Genomic DNA, 18362 nt, shown 5'->3' with positions numbered 1-18362 from the left:
AAGTAATTGCTTGAAGTGGCACTCAACTGCACTAAAAATTATTATAAAACGGTATAAGAAATTATGTAACGCCTATAAGGTAAAGAAGCGGGTTTGTACTAAATTAGTTCAATTTTTTATTTGTTCAGCTAAGTTTTTTCAAGCCTAAATCTAGCCTCTACCAGCGCCTCCTGCAACGGCTTGGTGGTCAGATCTGCTTGCTTCAGATCCGTAGACGGAAAAACGGTCGAAGCTAGCCAAACGCGTTCAAAACATGGAGCGCTCGAAATTTTATCTCGGATCTAACTGATTAGCTCGGAAATTAGTCAGCCGCGCAGTGCTACACAGAAAGTACTAGCCAGAGGTAGCGACAAATTGTACAGAATGAGTTCGGAGGAGTGCGACACTGCTGCGCCGTCGAGAGAGAAGTCGCGCCTGCTGAAGAGCACGCTGCGCGCTCTACGCTCGTCCACTACGGACGTCGAGAAACTGGCCGCCCTGCTCGTCTTGACCAAGGTTGTGGACGCCTCTACCGTGCAGCTCGAGAGCAAGCGAAAGCTGCTGGATGCCATCGGCGTGTCTTTCATCGTGAGGATGCTGAAGTCTGACACGGACAGCTTCCGCGCTCTGGGCGCCGACATTACGAGCGCGTTCGCCGTCGAGCCGACCCTTTGCGAGCGGCTGCGACCGGCGCTGGACGCACTCACGGGGTCCCTGGCCGAGCTCGGAGTCGCGGCGGGAGTCGAATGCGCCTCGCGGCTCGTACTGCACGAGCCGGGGTGTCGGGCCTTCGTCGAGAGTGGCATGCTAAAGGCGCTGGTCGATCTGTCACCGGCGGAGCTTGGCTCCCTGCTTACCGCCTTGGCAGCTTGTCTACAATCGACCAAAAGTCGAGGCTTGGCTGACGATTGCGAATACGAGGCCGCCTTGCTGTCGTCAGCGCGGACCTGCGTCGGTCAGTCCCTGGCGGCAAGGCTGGGCGCGGAGGCACGGCGAGGTCTGTTCGCGCTCCTCGCGTCGCTGGTGGAACGTCGGGGCGTGCGGTCTCTGGGCGCTCCGACGGTGGCCCTCGCCGCAGTAGAACTGGAAATGCAGCTATGCTCTCGGGGACAACAGCCGGACGCCGAACTGGTGGCCCACTGCTGCCTGCTCTTGGAGGTTGCCGTGGACGACGCCGTGGCGAGCGGCAGGCTGCCCCCTGCCGCTGCCGATCGAGTTCCCGGTGCGCTGCTCGCTTTTCTCGACGACGTAAGTCTACCATGCTTTCCAGCGAACGCTCATCTCCCCTTGTACGAAACCTGCAGCAGAAAAGGTTAACAAGTGTACTCAATGTACGAGGGGTGCGATGCGTCCCTGTTGGTAACACATGGCGCCCTGTGTGCATGCATTCGTTCTGTCTTTCATTTGCGCTACAAGGAAACCCACTCAATGCACAGCGCACCCCTTGCAGTTGCGACCAAAAACGTAAAGAGTCACCTGGTAGACGCACAAAGGTGCATCAGTAATGGATGATTTGACGTCACCTTGCATAAACAGAATATACACATTCCTTTCTATGCCTAAGAGGTCAAGGAAAAAAGTTGTCACAAATGCACTTCTTCACTTTTCGTGACACTTCAGAGAGGCACAGCATGCAGATTTACTACATATCCTTCGTTACCACATTCACGCTAGTTTCAGTACTAACGATATAGCACTTGTACTTTGTCTTCAGTATGAGATGAGGCTAAGCAGTGACTGTTTTACCATCTGTTCCACTAACTTGCGATGGACAGTAAGTAATACGGGTGAATTAGGATCGGAGCAGACAGCCTTGGCTCTGCCATGTTGCTATTCAGTTGCGGTAACCAACAAGAACAGTTTGGTGAACTTATCAGAGCCTGGTAAACTTCACCATTTAGCAGTGATGGCGGTAAGTATCATTAATGGTACAATGGCAATACTGTGTTAGTATTGTGAACATTAAAACATTGAACATTCTAAATTATTGTGAACTAATGTAGCTTGGACAAGTCGGTGCGACATGCCTTTGATGGAGCTCTCGTTGTTTTTGTTGACAGGCATTTCAGTCTCCGTCTTGGGGCCCCGGAGAAGCTGCGGTGTTGCCCGCTTGTCGTCTGCTGTGTCGCTGGTTGGCAGACGACTCTACAACAATGCGGCCAGAAGTTGGGAAAGTGCTGCCGCCACTCCTCGACTTGGTCGCCTCAAACGAATCCATGCTACCGCTCCTCATTCCTGCACTGTGCCACCTCACAGCCGACGATAGGCTGCGACCCATCGTGCTGCGGTCGCCAGTCTTAGCTCGACTCTTCGACTACCTCACCGAGTGGAGTGCCTCGCCACAGCAGCTTGAAACTTGCGCGGGCGTCTTCTTAAACCTAGCAGTGCTCGGAGCCGAAACATTGGACTTATTTCCTTCTCTCTTGCACTTCTGCGTTCAGAAAGCGATGGCTGATACGATGCGCCCTGTGACACTTAAAGCGAACCTGGCACTTTTGGGTCTTTTTCTCCTTAGGTCAAAGCTGCACCGGTCGATTGTGGCACCCGATGCTTTGGACTTGACATCCTTTGCCAGACATTGCACTTCACTGTTTAATTCATCGCCTACTCTGCCTGCAAATGATGTAGAGGAATGGAATGAGCTTAGCTCCTTGGGCAAGCAAGTTCTCGCGGATGTTTTGCCCACATTAAATAAGGCTACGTAGTGTTATACTGCATGCTAAAAGTAAACCATGGCTTGCTATTTCTTGGTGTGCAGCTAACTGTAATTGTTGCAACAAAATCTACATGCTTTTTTACTTTCATATATGGTGGCACGCTTCCACCTGCTATAAACACTGGTGCGTACATGAGCTGTCTCCTCAGGCTTGTGTTTATCGCCGTGAAAAAGCAGCAGAAATATTGGGAAAGGCTGAAGTGGGCGGCCTTTGATAGAAGTGCTTGGCAGCTGAAATGTGATTGTACTGTTGTCTTCTGTTTGGGAGCCATTTTAAAAGTAACATGCATCTGCTGTGCATTAATTTTTCATTAGTAGTACACAAGCCACCTGACTATGCTTCCTTTATTGCTATGCAGTGCTCTGGTAATTGCACCACTTTATACCTTGTGTTAGCAGTTTCACGACTAGGACGTCAAAGCTGTACAAGGATGTGGAAAATGGTGTATTTTTATTGTTTACACCTCCGTGAGTAGCACTGATGTGCTGTCACCCAACCCTCTTGTCACCTTCATGGGTGACACTGACCTGTTCTCAGGGAGAGCACATCCTGAATTTGACTGCCCACAAATGGGGAATGTTCCTGGGGGATGACTGCAGGAGGCCAGGAGGTGTGCAATTGTCGAGATCGGCAGTTTCGTAACGGGACCATGAGAAGAAGAACGGGCAGCAATGCCAAAGGCCGTAGCTGCTGCTTGCTTGTAGGCCCCTGGCAGTCGTTTACGGCACCCGTGCCATAATGTAGCTGGCCTCTGCGAGCATTATTGCAGAGGCCAGCATCCCTTTTTGGAAAGACTCTATAAAGCATATGCTTTGTTTTGCTACTAGTGTGGTGTTTTCTGAAACTGCACACTAATGTGCCTTCAAGGTGAGTAACAGTGTGCCTTTCGTACCTTGCCAGTCGTTAGAGTAATGGTCTGCCCATATCAGCGAGATCGTCCAGAAGATGATGAGACATAATCGAGTGTAACACTTTTCCACAAAATACTGGCTCGATTGCTTCGCCTTGCTTATCGATTTGCCTCAAACTCAAATAATTTCTGGGGTTTTTCGTTCCAAAAGCACAATATGGTCATGAGGCATGCCGCAGTGAAGGGCGTGTGAAATTTCAACCACCCGGAGTTCTTTAACGTGCACCTAAACATAACTACATGGGCCCCGAAGTGCATGGACATGGTGCTTCCATTTGTCATTGTGCTTCGTGTTGTTGACTAATATGCCCTGGAAAGGCATTGGCCTGGGGTTCAATCCCCAGGCCAGGACGAACCTATCTTCAACTAAGAAGCTTTCCTCTCTGAGAAATCCGTATGATTTTCCTTGTGGCTCTGTGCTACAAATGGCTGGTTGTCAGTTATCCCTTTCATTTATGACACGATTCTGTTGCTGTTTGGAGATGTCAACAAAGTTAATTCTCTCGTATTTGGTATAAACTTGGCCGAATTCGAAAAAGTTGCAATATTAATTTTAAGAATCTATGCTTGCGACCAATCATGCGGACACTTTGCGTTTCCGTAAAGAACATAACTTTTTTTCTTTTTTTTCCCTAAATTTTGAACAGAGGTGGATATCTTTGTCCATGCACCTAGCTGCAGAATTTGAGGAGTATTAAAACAACTATATTTATTTTACAAAAGAACAGCCGAGGTCTCTGTACCCATACATTCGAAATAAATAGCGCTCAAAAGTGGTGTATTTTTGTTTCCCAATGATAGTTGTCATTTGCCACGAGCGGACATAAGCGCCGAGTTTTCCACAATTATTGTCAGTTACTGTGCAACAAAAAGACACGCTTCCTACGCGTTTGTAGGGTTGAGCCAAAATGCCCTGCGTCGACGCTAGGCGTTTCCCGGTGGCGTCGTTGGCTATCATCATCACCATTGATAGCCTCTCCTCAATTTTAGACGCCAGTTACGCAACTGGTGGCGTGAAGAGGCTATGCCGTAGTTTCATTTTCTTTGCTCGGCGTTTTCGTGTCCGGCGGCGTCCCCATGTCCGACCGCAGTCGCCCGCACTTGCGGGGTTCCACATCTCCGCTAATCTATTCGTGTGGCTCGCCATGTTCTCCACAGTGCGTGCTGCCTCGGGCATAGCTTGCGTCACGTATTCGTAGCCGCGCGCATTCTGAGATCGCCGATCCCGGAGCTGCTACTACAACACAGCGAAGCCGCTTCGCATGGGATGCATTATCACCGCGAGTCCGTGCCCTGTGGCGCGGAGATGAGTCGGTGGCCTACGAGGAATACCTGCTGAGCGGTGTGCCGGCTACCGGGGCATGACATGAGTGGCACGGTGGGCCGTCCGCCGACCGAATTGCTCAGTCTCGGAGCGCCAGCCGGCGGCGCAAACACGGAGCAGCAAAAGCTCGGGGCGCCGTGCGCGTTTGCCGGCGAGTTACCCCAGGGCGCCGAAGGCGCGGGCAAGGACGAACTGAAAACGCAGTTCACGACGCGCGAAGGCACCTACAAGGTGCTCAGCCTGTCCGAGTACTCGAGACCCAACCGAGTCGGCTACAGCAGCAGCCAGTCCAACAGCCCCGTCAAGGTGTCCTTCGTGTCGCTGTCGGACGCGGCCGGAACCGAGGACCGCATCTGCTTCAACGTGGGGCGGGAGCTGTACGTTTACATGTACAGGGGCGTCAAGAAGGTACTACCTTTTTTCCGAAGTAGTGTAACGTTGCACGGCGAAGTGTTGGATCCATGATGCATGCCGATCGCCAGCAATGCAAGTTTCGTTTGTGCAGTCGTATGTGATCACCCCGAACCCTGTTTGAAGCCAGGTGTGGCACGCGAATTTAACCTGACATAAACATCGAAGGAAATTGTCCCAGTGTGCAATACTATCCAGTGGGTTGAACTAAAACCCCTTACTACCTGCTTACTAAAGGTTAAATTTGCCGTTACGATACTGGAAACAGCATCAGCTTTCATCAAGAATTCTACGTTCACTGCACCAGGGCTCACATCAAAGTCTCGTGTGTTGAACGGTGCCTTTATTTAGTATGCATTAGACTTATGTGCCGAAAGGGAAGAGCACTCAAGAACAGTACAAAACTAGATGGTGTAAGGAAATCTAAGAATTTTACAGGCCTTCAATGGTGCCATCTGGCATGAGAAAGTTAGTGTTCCTACTGTTTAAAATTTGATTTGCCTGTACTACTAGCCATGCTTGTCACTTTCTCTGCATAGTAAATTACAACCCATAGGCATACAGAACGGGGCAGTGCATCATGTGATGGCCTGAGGTGTGGGGAAAGATGGAATGAGGTGGAATACACCAAGGGTTGGTAGCATCGGCTCTTGTGGCTGTTTGCCGTGCCCTTTTAAAACACTAGCCCATCTTTCCTGCCTCTTTATTTTGTCATTGTTTATCACACACTATGTGAAGCCGAGATGTATCATCTCACCCGAACTGCCACACATTGCAGCTGCCCAAATTTCACGCTTTTGTGCAGTATTAACTCTACGTCTCAGAAAACCTATTATGGCACTATGTTAGACCTCACCACTTTAGGGAAAAGGGCATACTGCACACTCAATAGATAATAAGATGTTAACATTTCGACGGGACTCTGTCAAGGCAGTGCGGTTTGTATATCTGCCCTCGCTAAAACTTGAAATATAATTACAAGAAAAATTTGTACAGTGCTTGAACATTATGAAACACAGCGCAACCACTATGCGGACCTTTTCTTGGAGTGTACACGTGGTCATATCCCATTTTATTTTTGCGTTTTATTTTCAAATATAACATGTAAGCTGGTTTGCCGTCTTTTGCTTTAATGTGGTCACACGGGTGTGAGGATAGTAGTAATCTTTTCTGCCATATGCTTTAAATGAACATTCAGTTGCGAGTCAGCGCAGTGGTTTGCCCCTCTTTTCTCTTGGTCCGCATCGTGGTTGCGCTGTCATAAGGTTCAAGAACTGTCACCGACTGGCCCACCTTTCAATTCTTCTACAGTATCTTCCAGTGCCTTTATAAATTGGAACAATACTTACAAGCTTAGCACAAACTAAATGTTTACAAGTTCATGCTCAGGGAGCAGTGAATGTAAGTCTTTTCATGGCAACTGCTTTACATTACTCTGAGCGTTCACTCTTTGCAGACTCTTGAAGGACTGAATAGGGTTGCACACAACTGCGTGTAACAGGCTTGTTAAATTGTGTATTCCATGGAAGACCCTTTACAATGTTTGTGTAGGAAGGAACTGATCAACGTTCTGTTTAATCTCCATATATCACAGCCGAAGAAATGAAGATTTGGTTAGTCAGCATTTCATAATGCAAGGTGACTTGAATACACAGCACTACTGTCTACAATTTTATATGCAGATGCCTACCTGGCCTATCAATTCTTTCAATTAGCATCTTAATAATTTCCAGTAGCCCATCCTTATGCCACCTTGAATCCGTGTGGTGCGGGTGCGCTTTACAACTCCATTGGATGAGTAGCTTGAGTTTGTAATCTTTTGCTTACTGCCGAAGCTGACGAGATAGTTGCATTCTTTCAGGCGGCAGACCTGAGCAAACCTGTGGACAAGCGGGTGTACAAGGGCACGTACCCGACCTGCCACGACTTCCATCCATCGGCGACACCAGACGGTGGCCTGCTGCTGCTTGTGGGCTTCTCCGCAGGCCAAGTGCAACTCATCGACCCGGTGAAGAAGGAGCTCAGCCGGCTCTACAATGACGAACGCTTCATAGACAAGACGCGAGTGACGTGCCTCAAGTGGCTGCCCAACTCAAACAGCCTGTTCTTGGTGTCGCACGCCAGTGGCCAACTGTACGTGTACAAGGAGGATCTGCCATGCGGCTCCACACCGCCGCACTACCAGCTCTTCAAGCAGGGCGACGGCTTCAGTGTGTTCACGTGCAAGACGAAAAGTACGCGCAACCCACTCTACCGCTGGGTGGTCGGAGACGGTGCGTTGCACGAGTTTGCCTTCTCCCCCTGTGCCCGATACCTCGCCACAGCTAGTCAGGACGGCTTTCTGCGCATCTTCTGCTATGACACAATGGACCTCGTGGGTCTGGTGCGCAGCTACTTCGGAGGGCTGCTGTGCGTCTGCTGGAGCCCCGACGGCAAGTACGTCGTTGCCGGTGGCGAGGACGACCTGGTGACGGTGTGGTCCTTCCAGGACAAACGTGTCGTGGCACGCGGCCAGGGCCACCGGTCATGGGTGCAAGGGGTGGCCTTCGATGCCTGCCTCGAAGGCGGACACGCCTCAGGCGACTGCCCCGCCGCCGACACCTCGTACCGTTTTGGCTCGGTCGGTCAGGACACGCAGCTCTGCCTGTGGGACCTGACCGAGGACGTGCTGAAGCAGCCGCGTGCGCCTCGTGCTTCGCTCTTGCTCACCGGAAGCAACAGCCCCAACGCCGCCAACTGTTCGCAGGCCCCTCAGCAGCAGGCACGGCAGCAGCAACAACAGACGCGCACTAACAACGTGTCCACCGTGGGGCCTCATCAGCGTCTGGTGGGAAGCCCCGCCTGCCCGCGACTCGACGAGGTGCCGATGCTCGAGCCACACATCTGCAAGAAAGTGGCGCCCGAACGACTCACCGCACTCGTCTTCAGGGAAGACTGTCTCGTGACTGCCTGCCAGGAGGGCTATGTGTGCACGTGGGCCCGCCCCGGGAGGGCTTCGACTGTCGTCTGACATTGGTCACTTAAAAAAAGCGTGTCCATTAAACCAGCTGCCTTGGCTTGCCACTCGAAGCTGTTTTCTCTTTCCAGCGTAGGCGCTTCTACAGTTCTACGAGTGTGCATGTTGTGCTAGCTATCGTACAGAGTAATGCAGCAGTAAGCAGTGTCTGTGATGTGTGGAATGGCTAATGCTTCTAATAATCATTGTTCTCAGCCTATATTATGCCCACTGCAGGATGAACGCCTATTCCAATGATCACCAATTCGCTCCATCTTGCACTTCTTAATTTCATGCTCCAGCTCGCTGCCATCCTCCATTTCTTTTCCGGTTCCCTTGGTAGCCACTCCGTTGCTCTGACTGAGCACTAACTAAAATGAACAGATCTGAGTGCTTGTTACGTGTAATTCGTGTAAAAATTCAGCACATGATCTCGCTCTACCTACTTTCTAAGCATTGACAAGTCTCGAGGCCCGTTCGATTCATCTGCATCGCCTGAACCAGCCTAAAGTGTGCTGAACCGTGCCATTTGTTTCATTAGTTTACGATTTTCCTGCAGTCTCCCTGCTGCAAATGCCAGCTTTGCACAAACATGCCAGTGAGAAGGAACAGCATAGAAGACTGAATATCACTTGTGTGCATATGCAGTCTATACAATATAGGGTGTGTTTACACTTCAGAAACTACATAGACGAATAGACTAATAATTGTTGGGGTTTTATGTCCGAAAACCACAATATGATTATGAGGGATGCCTTAGTGGAGGGCTCTGGATATTTCGACCATCTGGTGATGTTTAACATGAACATTTAGAATTTAAGTACGCAGGTCTCTAGCTTTTCGCCTCCATTGAGAGTCAGTCATTGCGGCCGAGATTCGATCCCACGACCTTCGGGTCAGCATTCAAGCACCATAACCTGTAGACCACCGCGGCAGGTTGACGAAGGAAATGTTAGTTATGTGCTTCTGCTGTGGCCTTCTTCATCTTGTGTCACGTTAACTTTGCACTAATCAAATTCTACGTTAATTTTGAAGTGAGGATCGCTTTTCCCGGTGAAAGTAATATATCCAGATGGGTATTGGTAACGTGATCTCTAATAATGTTTGCCAACACTTTGAGGCTTTTTAAAGGGTCACTAAAGAGAAAACGATTTATCTCCTATTAGTAAGCCATAATTTGACAATGCCGAAAGCACCATTCCTTCTGCGAGAACACGCCTGGTAAGCGGGGAAATGCGCAAGCAGAAAATACAAGTGGCAACGCCACCTTGAAGTTACCGCACCAGCTTGCCATGACGTCATAGATTTTGGTGACATCTGCTGGGACCTGCGTAATTGTTTATCATGAAGTATTGTTCGCATTGCGTTCTAACGGACCCAAAGTACTAACATAGCAAGTTTCAGAAAATTTCATGGAACCTGTGCTGCAAAAATATGCAAAACGTTATTGAAATTTGTGACGTCACACTGGCGTTCACTTGCTAAAGTTTCAGTGCAAAATTTAAAAATGTCACTTTGATCTCCATTTTCTCTTCTAACAATTAATTATCCTATGAGGACGAAATAATTGTAATAGAGTTCTGAAAGAATAATTTATTTGTTTAAACTGATTTAATGTTCCACATTAGTGTCCCTTTAAGAAAACCGGTAGCACAAAGAGGCACATTGAGCAGTACTTGTCTGGAATAATTAGTCTTCTTAAACTTGTAGAGCACGTGAGGGAAGTGCCTCTTTTGTCTCCACTGTAAGCTAACATTTTACTGTGCCCATGGTAAGATGGCAGAGGTCTAGCTTCACTTTTGGAATGTAATTTTCGCTCAAACGATTTTTTTTTTAAAATCGCTTGAGCTCAGGGTATGAACGAGTAGCAAAAGTATAGGGATGGCTGGGCAAGGTGGTGTGATGGCTAATAAACGACAGCAAATATGGTTACACCGAAAAAGGAAACAAGAGGATGGCGTGCCGACTCTCAGATACATTTTATTGCAAGAAACGCAGAATATAAACCCATCATAATACACGATTTAGTTGAAAAAGAACATGCACAGCATAAGTACGGCTTCAGATTCATATGATCACATGAGATTACACATGGTCACATACAAGTCAAGTTAAGCAGGTATGTGAATCCACAAGATATTCCACATCTTTACATGTTACAGCAATCAATGATTGGCTTATACAATCGTCTGATGTTGATAACTGCGGGAGGCTTCAACAATCACACAGTTAAACTTATTATGTCTTTGGCAGAAATGTTAGGGTTAAGAGGCATAACCCGCATTTCTCGCAATGGTCCGCTAAATGAAAACAAGGTGACCATGGGGCGTGCTTGCGTTCTTTTAATTTCGCATTTACACATCTCCCGCTCTTACCGTAAACTGCAAACTTTACCACGGGACAATAGCTGTTGGTAAACAGCACTGACGTTGCCCGGAGGAGAGCGCACCACTAACCTTCTCTGTCAGTTTAGTTCCACATTCTTGATAGCTTAACTGGTGAAGAAAACACGGTCTCAACTTTGTTATCTGTTAGCAGTACTCCTCAGATTATGATTGCAACGACTCGTGGACTGATGGTATTGACAATCATTTTCTTTTTGACATTCCCCTACACTTCCTTCCATCTATTTGACCCATTTTACGAGCTTGTCGCGAGCCGCTATGACCAGAACAGCTGGAGTAGCCCGCCAAGTACGACATAGATAATTTCTTCTGAAAGCTGATTGTCATGTGATGACATCATGATTTTGAGATAAGAGATCTTAGGCAAGTAAAAGCAATGGAATTTCTGAAGATCTCAGAATGAATGGACAAAAACAGCAGCAACAGCTTAACTTTCGCTCAGGCATGCCTGCTGATGTCACCAGCCAAGATCTGTTAAGCTGTTTGCATTAACATTCAATTAAGGTCATAAATTACATTGCTTTCTCTTGCTTGCAATGTGTCCTCACCATGGCTTGTTTTGTGATAGGCTCGTAAAATGGGTCAAATGGAAAACAGAAAGTATATGATAGTGTCATCATCAAAAAGAATTGCAATACCATCTGTATTCAAGTTCTTGCACGCATAATCTGAAGAGTATTGCTAACAAGGTTTACCCCTCGTCAGTTGAGATATCAAGAGCATCACTTGCTGCCATTGGTCGGCAAACTCACTCAGACTCGATCGGGCCGCACGTCAGCCTGAGTGAGTCCAGATGAATAATATTTTGATGAGTTTGAGTCCAAGCGAGTCCGGTTGAGGAAAATTTTGGCGAGTCTGAGTGAGTTCCACATTTCCATGTGTATGTGTGAGTAGACGTGCGACATTTTCATGTCTCAACACATCTACTCACATGTACTTCATCGCACTAGCGTTCATATGCCAGCTCAATATTTATTGATCAGAAGCGCGAGTTACAGACAGGGCCTTGACCTCCCTTCGCAAACTCTTTCTCAGGAAGTTCTGATAAAACTATCCCGTGTGAGTCAAGTCTTTCAATGAAAATGTACTTACTGGATTGCAACCACTGATAACTGATAACTTATATCTGAAGAAATGAAGTCAAAAGGCACCATATAGAGCACCAATTGCACAAGATATTGGTGTTAAAGAGCGACATTCTTTTATCTTTTCGCCAGGGTCTTCCAGCGAGGGCAGGCAATGAGGTCTGCACGTCACTGTTGGTGGAGCAGAGTCGTGGTGGCGCTCGTGCAGTCATGACAAAATAAAACGTGCGAATGTCTTCACACAGCAACCTTTGGTTTTTTCAATGTTTTTTCTTAGTTGCATCAGTGCCATGACACTTGCACTTGGGCAGTGTCGTACTCAAATGTGCACGGCCTCTATGGCACATTTATGTAGCAGCACCAATTATGGTGGTGCTACAACATCGTTATCGAAGTTTCTCTCTTTCTTACGAAGTCTGAAGAACACAACAACGGGGTTGTTTTGCGCCTCGTGGCTTTCACACATCAGTGATTTGAAGAATCTCGTGGATGTAAATTTGAATTACGTGCGATGAGATTGGCTTATATGCAAATTGGCAATCACTTACATGGAGGGCACCTGCATGGAAGGTGATGTTGAGAACAAATATATAATAATCTGGGTGTACCTGAAGTACACAGTAGTAACAAAACTTCTGCTTACTACTTAGTAAAATGGCGAAATTCAGTATGGATTATAATAATGGAAATTATAAGAAAACATCTCAAAGATGTCAGGAAGAGGGTTATAGATGCAATGTCATACCAAATGCCCCCGTTTTTTTCATGAGCGTCCCAACGAGTCGTTTTATGCTATTTTCCGTAGGCACTGAACTGTCATTGCTATTAGGGTGCTGCCTCTATCGTGCTTATTCACTTTTTCTTTTACTAATGACCAGGTGATCAGAGCTGTGACTGGCAACAGTGTGAATAGCGGAAGTTCCCTGCCATGCCTTGTGCAACTACACAGTATATGCATGAAACGTTTCTGGGCTACATATGTCCTGTCGTAGAGAGAAAGCGATAACGTTTATTTACACCCATCGAGAATGACGGGGGAGAAGGCTTTGGCCTCTGCCCCCGTTCATCCCCCTAGCCGTCAGCCGGAATCCCTTGGGACTCGGCGGCGGTCAGGGCGAGACCGATGACTTTACGTTGTTCTTTGGCATCTTGGCTGCGTAATAAGGCCTCCCAAGATTCTACGTTTAGAAAAATTGTTAAAAGGTTGCACGTTCGTGTTGCATGTCACTAGCAAACGCTTTATGCCAGCAGTAGAATATGTAAAGTGATTACAATTTTATGTTCTCCTTGTACAAGCATTGTTGCTGCTATACACCTGTCCGGTGATCCGCTATTGTATAAAGAGTGATACGTTTAGAGACAAGGTAAAACTCCACACTGGTATTTGCGCCACCATTGCGAAGCTTCTTAGTGAAGTTCTTTTATTCAGATGGCAACCCATAGCTGGCCAGCGAGCACAGCAGCCACTCCCATCAATTAGAAAAGGGACAAGCAGATACCGCTGACAGCACACTGTATGAAGAGCGGTCATGTTATGCAGATAAAGCAAGTCGTTTCAGAATGAAACTGATATACTTCGTGCAAGAAATACAAAGCTTTTCAGATACTAACAGGTATTCCAAATTTCAAGAAGTTTTCAAGGAAACATTTTTGCGCTTAGGCGTTTGCTGCTACATTACGTACATCTGTATTAACAAATTATCAGACACAATAATTGTGGTAGTATCTTTATCTGTATCTCAAATACTGCTTCCCCGAGTATCTTGTATTGTATCGCAATACCATTTCAAAGTATCTTTGCCCAGCCCTGAACAGCGACTTCAACCACCACCACCTAGCTGTCTAGGCGATGGCAATTTATTGTCAGCTTAGATTTAGGGCACTTGAATTTGCATTCATCGAGGGTGTTTAATGTTTAAAGAAAGTCTACATTTGTGGACACAGAACACTTGATCCCTCATTTATAGACATACATTGAGTGTTAGGCATTTTTGTGCCTTTTTGGATCTCTATAAGAGCATTACTTTCAACAACTTGTTTATGCATAGTTACACAAACTACGTGCAAAAAACACTATCCTGTCCACGGGGCTTTTAGCACACAGATGTCTGCGAAAGTTTTCATCACCGTTTCGCCGCCCCACATTTACACAAGATCGCAGCGATGCTAGAGAAAAGGAACTCTTGTCTACGAGACTGCGAGGGGACTCGAGCCGTTCCCAAAAGTTACCCCAGCTCCATGAAAAAAAGTTGCCGGAAGGTGGACATGCAACTTAACTGCTATTTCTGTGGTCACATCTATCACAAATTTCCAAGAGAAGCCAGACAGTGAGTATTGAAAATTTCTATAAGCAAAGGCTACCAGGAGCTACAACACCTCTACCGCTCCCCCACCCCCCCCGATTCTTGGCCAATCCCCCTGAGTGGGTGTGAGCCAGCAGTATAGGATCTACATCTAAATATACTAAGTCTAATGAAATTCAGGGAGCAAGAGTGCAGAATGAACTCGTGGCTTTCGCACATAAGTGATTTGAAGGATTTCGTGGATGGATGGATACAACTTTATTTCAAATATTCAAAGCGAGTGTGGTTGGGCTCCTAGACGTCCAGGAGCCCCCTGGCCGACATCTCTAGGCAGGCCCGGTTCACCAGTGGCCCGAAGAGCGGCTGTGAATCTGAACTAAGAGCTATACTGCTCGCTCATGCCCCCCCCCCCCTTCCCCCAAGTAGGCATGAGCCCATCTAAATATCCTAACTAATGAAATTCAGGGAGCAACAGTGCAGAATTAACTGGGACGGTTCAATGCAGAGGTTTTGCACCTCCAATAAAATTTCTCAAAAATCTTTTCAGCAAGTTTGCTTGCCCAAACCCAATTACAACTTTCACCTTCTAGTTTTACTTGCTCACTTTCTTTTTTTTCTGGGGGAGCAGGAGAGTTGTCAGCCAAAATGAAACTTTGTAAATAAGTTTTTCAGCAGAGAACACCAAGGTTTACCTGCATGTATGAAACCAGCCAAAATAGGATATTGCCGACTGCTCCGGTAATACACGTGTACATATTTTTAGAAGGGAAATGAAGCTATCAAGCCAAGTTAACTTCAGAGAGGACCATCACTGCAATTCTCGCCACTGTGCTTTACTCAAAAATTAAAAGCTTCATGCAACATGTTATGGTCGTGTGCTCCGCTGTAACTGCCAAAGCTGCAATGGCAGCTATTCAGTTAGGTTATGCAATAAAGACAAAACCACGAGTGCACAGAACATGAAACAAGATTTATTAACAGAGGAAAAGAAAAAAACACACACAGATGAACACGTGACGGTGTGAGGTATTTACATGTGATGGGAAACCTAAGGGAGACTAAGACCAGCTCAGTCAACCTCCTCCATGCGCGACGCATCTTCATCGTCTCCTTCCAGGGGCGGCATCTCGTCAGCCGTGGGTCCCGCCGACGTGTTGTCACCGGCTCCGGCAACTTCGTCCTCGTCGATGCCCAGACCAAGCTTGATCATGCGGTAGATGCGGTCTGCGTGCAACTGAGGGTCTTCAAGGGCGAAGCCTGAGCAGAGGAGCGCGGTCTCAAAGAGAAGCATGACTAGGTCCTTGACCGCCTTGTCGTTGCGGTCCGCATCGGCCTTCTGCCTCAGGTTCTCCATGATGGGATGGTCGGGGTTGACTTCGAGGTGCTTCTTGGCCGCCATGTAGCCCATCGTGCTGGAGTCCCTCAGCGCCTGCGCCTTCATGATCCTCTCCATGTTGGCGGTCCAGCCGTACTGGGACGTGACGATACAGCAGGGAGACTTGACCAGCCTGTTCGAGACAATGACTTTCTCCACCTTCTTGTCCAGGATGTCCTTCATGACCTTGCACAGGTTCTCGAACTTGGCCTTGTTCTCCTCCTGCCGCTTCTTCTCTGCCTCGTCCTCTGGAAGCTCGAGACCTTCCTTGGTGACAGAGACGAGGGTCTTGCCATCGTACTCCTTGAGCTGCTGCACGCAGTACTCATCGATCGGCTCGATCATGTAGATGACCTCGAGGCCCCGCTCCCGTACCCGCTCGACAAAGGCAGAGTTGGCGACCTGGTCCTTGGACTCGCCGGTGATGAAGTAGATGTGCTTCTGGTTCTCCTTCATGCGGGAAGTGTAGTCCTTCAGTGAGCACGTCTCGTCGCCAGAGGCAGAGGTGTAATACCGGAGGAACTCTGCCAGCTTCTTTCGGTTCTGAGAGTCCTCGTGGATGCCCAGCTGCAGGAGAGGAAAAAAGATTTGGGTTTAGGCCAATTGCTAATGCTAACTAGCGAAACACTAGTGCCATTTACAGTATATGGCACTAAATACAGAGCCTTGGAAAATTAAAGTAGATAGTTTCTCTTCAATGAACGATGGCAGGGCAAGTAGCGAGAAGCAATTCCAATGCAGCATTAAGTAACAGATTGAGGTCTAATGTAAGGCAAATTCACCAGCCAGGCACATTATGATGAACGGACTAATGCTTTGAATTTCTACAGCAAGTCATGCAGGTTATACTTCCCACTGCAACAACGTTTAGACAATGGTATGTCGGGCACGTACGATAGACCGCGCCAATGGGGCATACAGAGAGAGGCCCTGACGGATCCGATTAATGCCCTATTATGTTCTTCCATTGAGCACCACCCCACACGTCCCGGCACCAACACCGGCGACCTCCAGAGAGGACCAGTGCTGGCGCTTGTGCGCGGCGCGTTTTGTGCTGGAAGGCATGAAAACCGGGAGTGCCGATGATTGCAAGTGCTTACCTTGATGTTCTTGCTGAACTGCTCGTAGAACTTCTTGTACATGTCGCGGTCCTCTGCGATGCTGTCGAAGAGCTCGAGGCACTTCTTGACGAGGTTCTTGCGGATCACCTTGAGGATCTTGTTCTGCTGCAGCATCTCTCGGGAAATGTTAAGGGGAAGGTCCTCAGAGTCGACGACGCCCTTGATGAAGTTGAGGTACTCGGGAATGAGGTCCTCGCAGTTGTCCATAATGAAGACCCGGCGCACGTACAGCTTAATGTTGTTCTTCTGCTTGCGGTTCTCGAACAGGTCGAAGGGAGCACGCTTGGGAACGAACAGGAGGGCGCGGAACTCGAGCTGGCCCTCTACGGAGAAGTGCTTGACGGCCAGGTGGTCCTCCCAGTCGTTGGTCAGAGACTTGTAGAACTCGCCGTACTCCTCCTGAGAGATGTCGTCGGGGTTGCGCATCCAGATGGGCTTCGTCTTGTTCAGCTCCTCGTCCTCCGAGTACTTTTCCTTGATTTTCTTTTTTTTCTTCTTGTCCTTGTCGGCCGACTCGTCGTCATCCTCGACGTCCTCAATCTTGGGCTTGCCCTCCTCGTCGGGCTTCTCTTCCTCGGTCTTTTCCTCTTTCTCCTTGTCTTCCTCCTCGTCGTCGGAGACCTCCTTCTCGCGCTCCTTTTGCACTAATAGCCGGATCGGGTAGCCGATGAACTGGGAGTGCTTCTTCACCACGTCCTTGACGCGCCTCTCCTCGAGGTACTCGGCCTGGTCTTCCTTCAGGTGAAGCACGATCTTGGTGCCGCGTCCCAGGGGCTCAGTGTTGTCGGTGCGGATGGTGAATGAACCGCCGGCCGAGGACTCCCAGGTGTACTGCTCGTCGTCGTTGTGCTTTGAGGTGACTGTCACCTTGTCGGCGACCAGGTAGGCAGAGTAGAAACCCACGCCGAACTGACCGATCATGCTGATGTCGGCGCCGGCCTGGAGCGCCTCCATGAACGCCTTGGTGCCGGACTTGGCGATGGTGCCGAGGTTGTTGATCAGATCAGCCTTGGTCATGCCGATGCCGGTGTCGATGATTGTCAGCGTGCGGTCGTCTTTGTTCGGGATGATCTTGATGAAGAGCTCCTTCTGGGCGTCCAGTTTGCTCGGGTCCGTCAGTGACTCGTAGCGGATCTTGTCCAGGGCGTCCGAAGAGTTGGAGATCAACTCGCGGAGGAAGATCTCTTTGTTCGAGTAGAAGGTGTTGATGATAAGGCTCATCAACTGGGCGATCTCCGCCTGGAAGGCGAAGGTCTCCACCTCGCCGGAGTCATCCATGCGCGTTTCCTCGGGCATCTGCACGAAAAAGTGCCGAGTATTAAAAAACGCTGCCGACTAATTCGTCACACAAGCCCTGACGCACGCCCCGATTATTAACCCTAGCCACAAAATCTTTCGCTTGAATTCTTAATCCAAACAACGAAGGCTTTAAAATCGAAGAGAACCAGTTACATCACACGGCGTGGAACTATCGCAACACGTTTACAAAGACGCGATACTATTATTACGGCCTCCATGGAAATACCTGATGAAACTGGGCAATTCAGGACGCAATGAATTACAAACACTACTTACTTTGATCAGACTGCGTCACTTGCAACCGCCGCTAAGCACGGGCACAAGTCAGAGCGAACAGCGAATCGATGAATCTACCTCGCACGCGGCCGGCGCCGGCTTTTTAAAGACGCCGAAGAATGTTCTCGGTGCCCCGTTTCTGCCGTGTATTGCTGCGCACTT

General features: G+C 48.4%; 3 protein-coding genes across 3 annotated transcripts; 2 read left to right on the top strand and 1 right to left on the bottom strand.

The window, feature by feature from the left end:
- The first annotated feature begins 212 nt into the window (after nt 1-212).
- On the top strand, nt 213-3745 carry LOC119401349 (neurochondrin-like). The gene is made up of 2 exons (XM_037668070.2): nt 213-1227; nt 2040-3745. Exons 1-2 carry the CDS (start codon nt 364-366, stop codon nt 2682-2684), a joined length of 1509 nt encoding a protein of 502 aa, XP_037523998.1. The 5' UTR covers nt 213-363; the 3' UTR covers nt 2685-3745.
- An 866-nt stretch (nt 3746-4611) lies between these two features.
- Nucleotides 4612-8404, top strand: LOC119401348 (WD repeat-containing protein 20). The gene is made up of 2 exons (XM_037668069.2): nt 4612-5338; nt 7203-8404. The coding sequence occupies exons 1-2, from the start codon at nt 4973-4975 to the stop codon at nt 8349-8351; spliced, it is 1515 nt and encodes a 504-aa protein (XP_037523997.1). The 5' UTR covers nt 4612-4972; the 3' UTR covers nt 8352-8404.
- A 6676-nt stretch (nt 8405-15080) lies between these two features.
- LOC119401346 (heat shock protein HSP 90-alpha) lies at nt 15081-18328 on the bottom strand. The gene is made up of 3 exons (XM_037668067.2): nt 18201-18328; nt 16605-17921; nt 15081-16071 (listed from the first exon to the last, which is right to left on the bottom strand). Exons 2-3 carry the CDS (start codon nt 17919-17921, stop codon nt 15199-15201), a joined length of 2190 nt encoding a protein of 729 aa, XP_037523995.1. The 5' UTR covers nt 18201-18328; the 3' UTR covers nt 15081-15198.
- Nucleotides 18329-18362: the final 34 nt, after the last annotated feature.

The sequence above is a fragment of the Rhipicephalus sanguineus genome, chromosome 8 (genome assembly GCF_013339695.2).
Source record: "Rhipicephalus sanguineus isolate Rsan-2018 chromosome 8, BIME_Rsan_1.4, whole genome shotgun sequence".
Lineage (NCBI taxonomy): Eukaryota > Metazoa > Arthropoda > Arachnida > Ixodida > Ixodidae > Rhipicephalus > Rhipicephalus sanguineus.
This window is presented reverse-complemented; position numbering and strand designations above follow the sequence as displayed.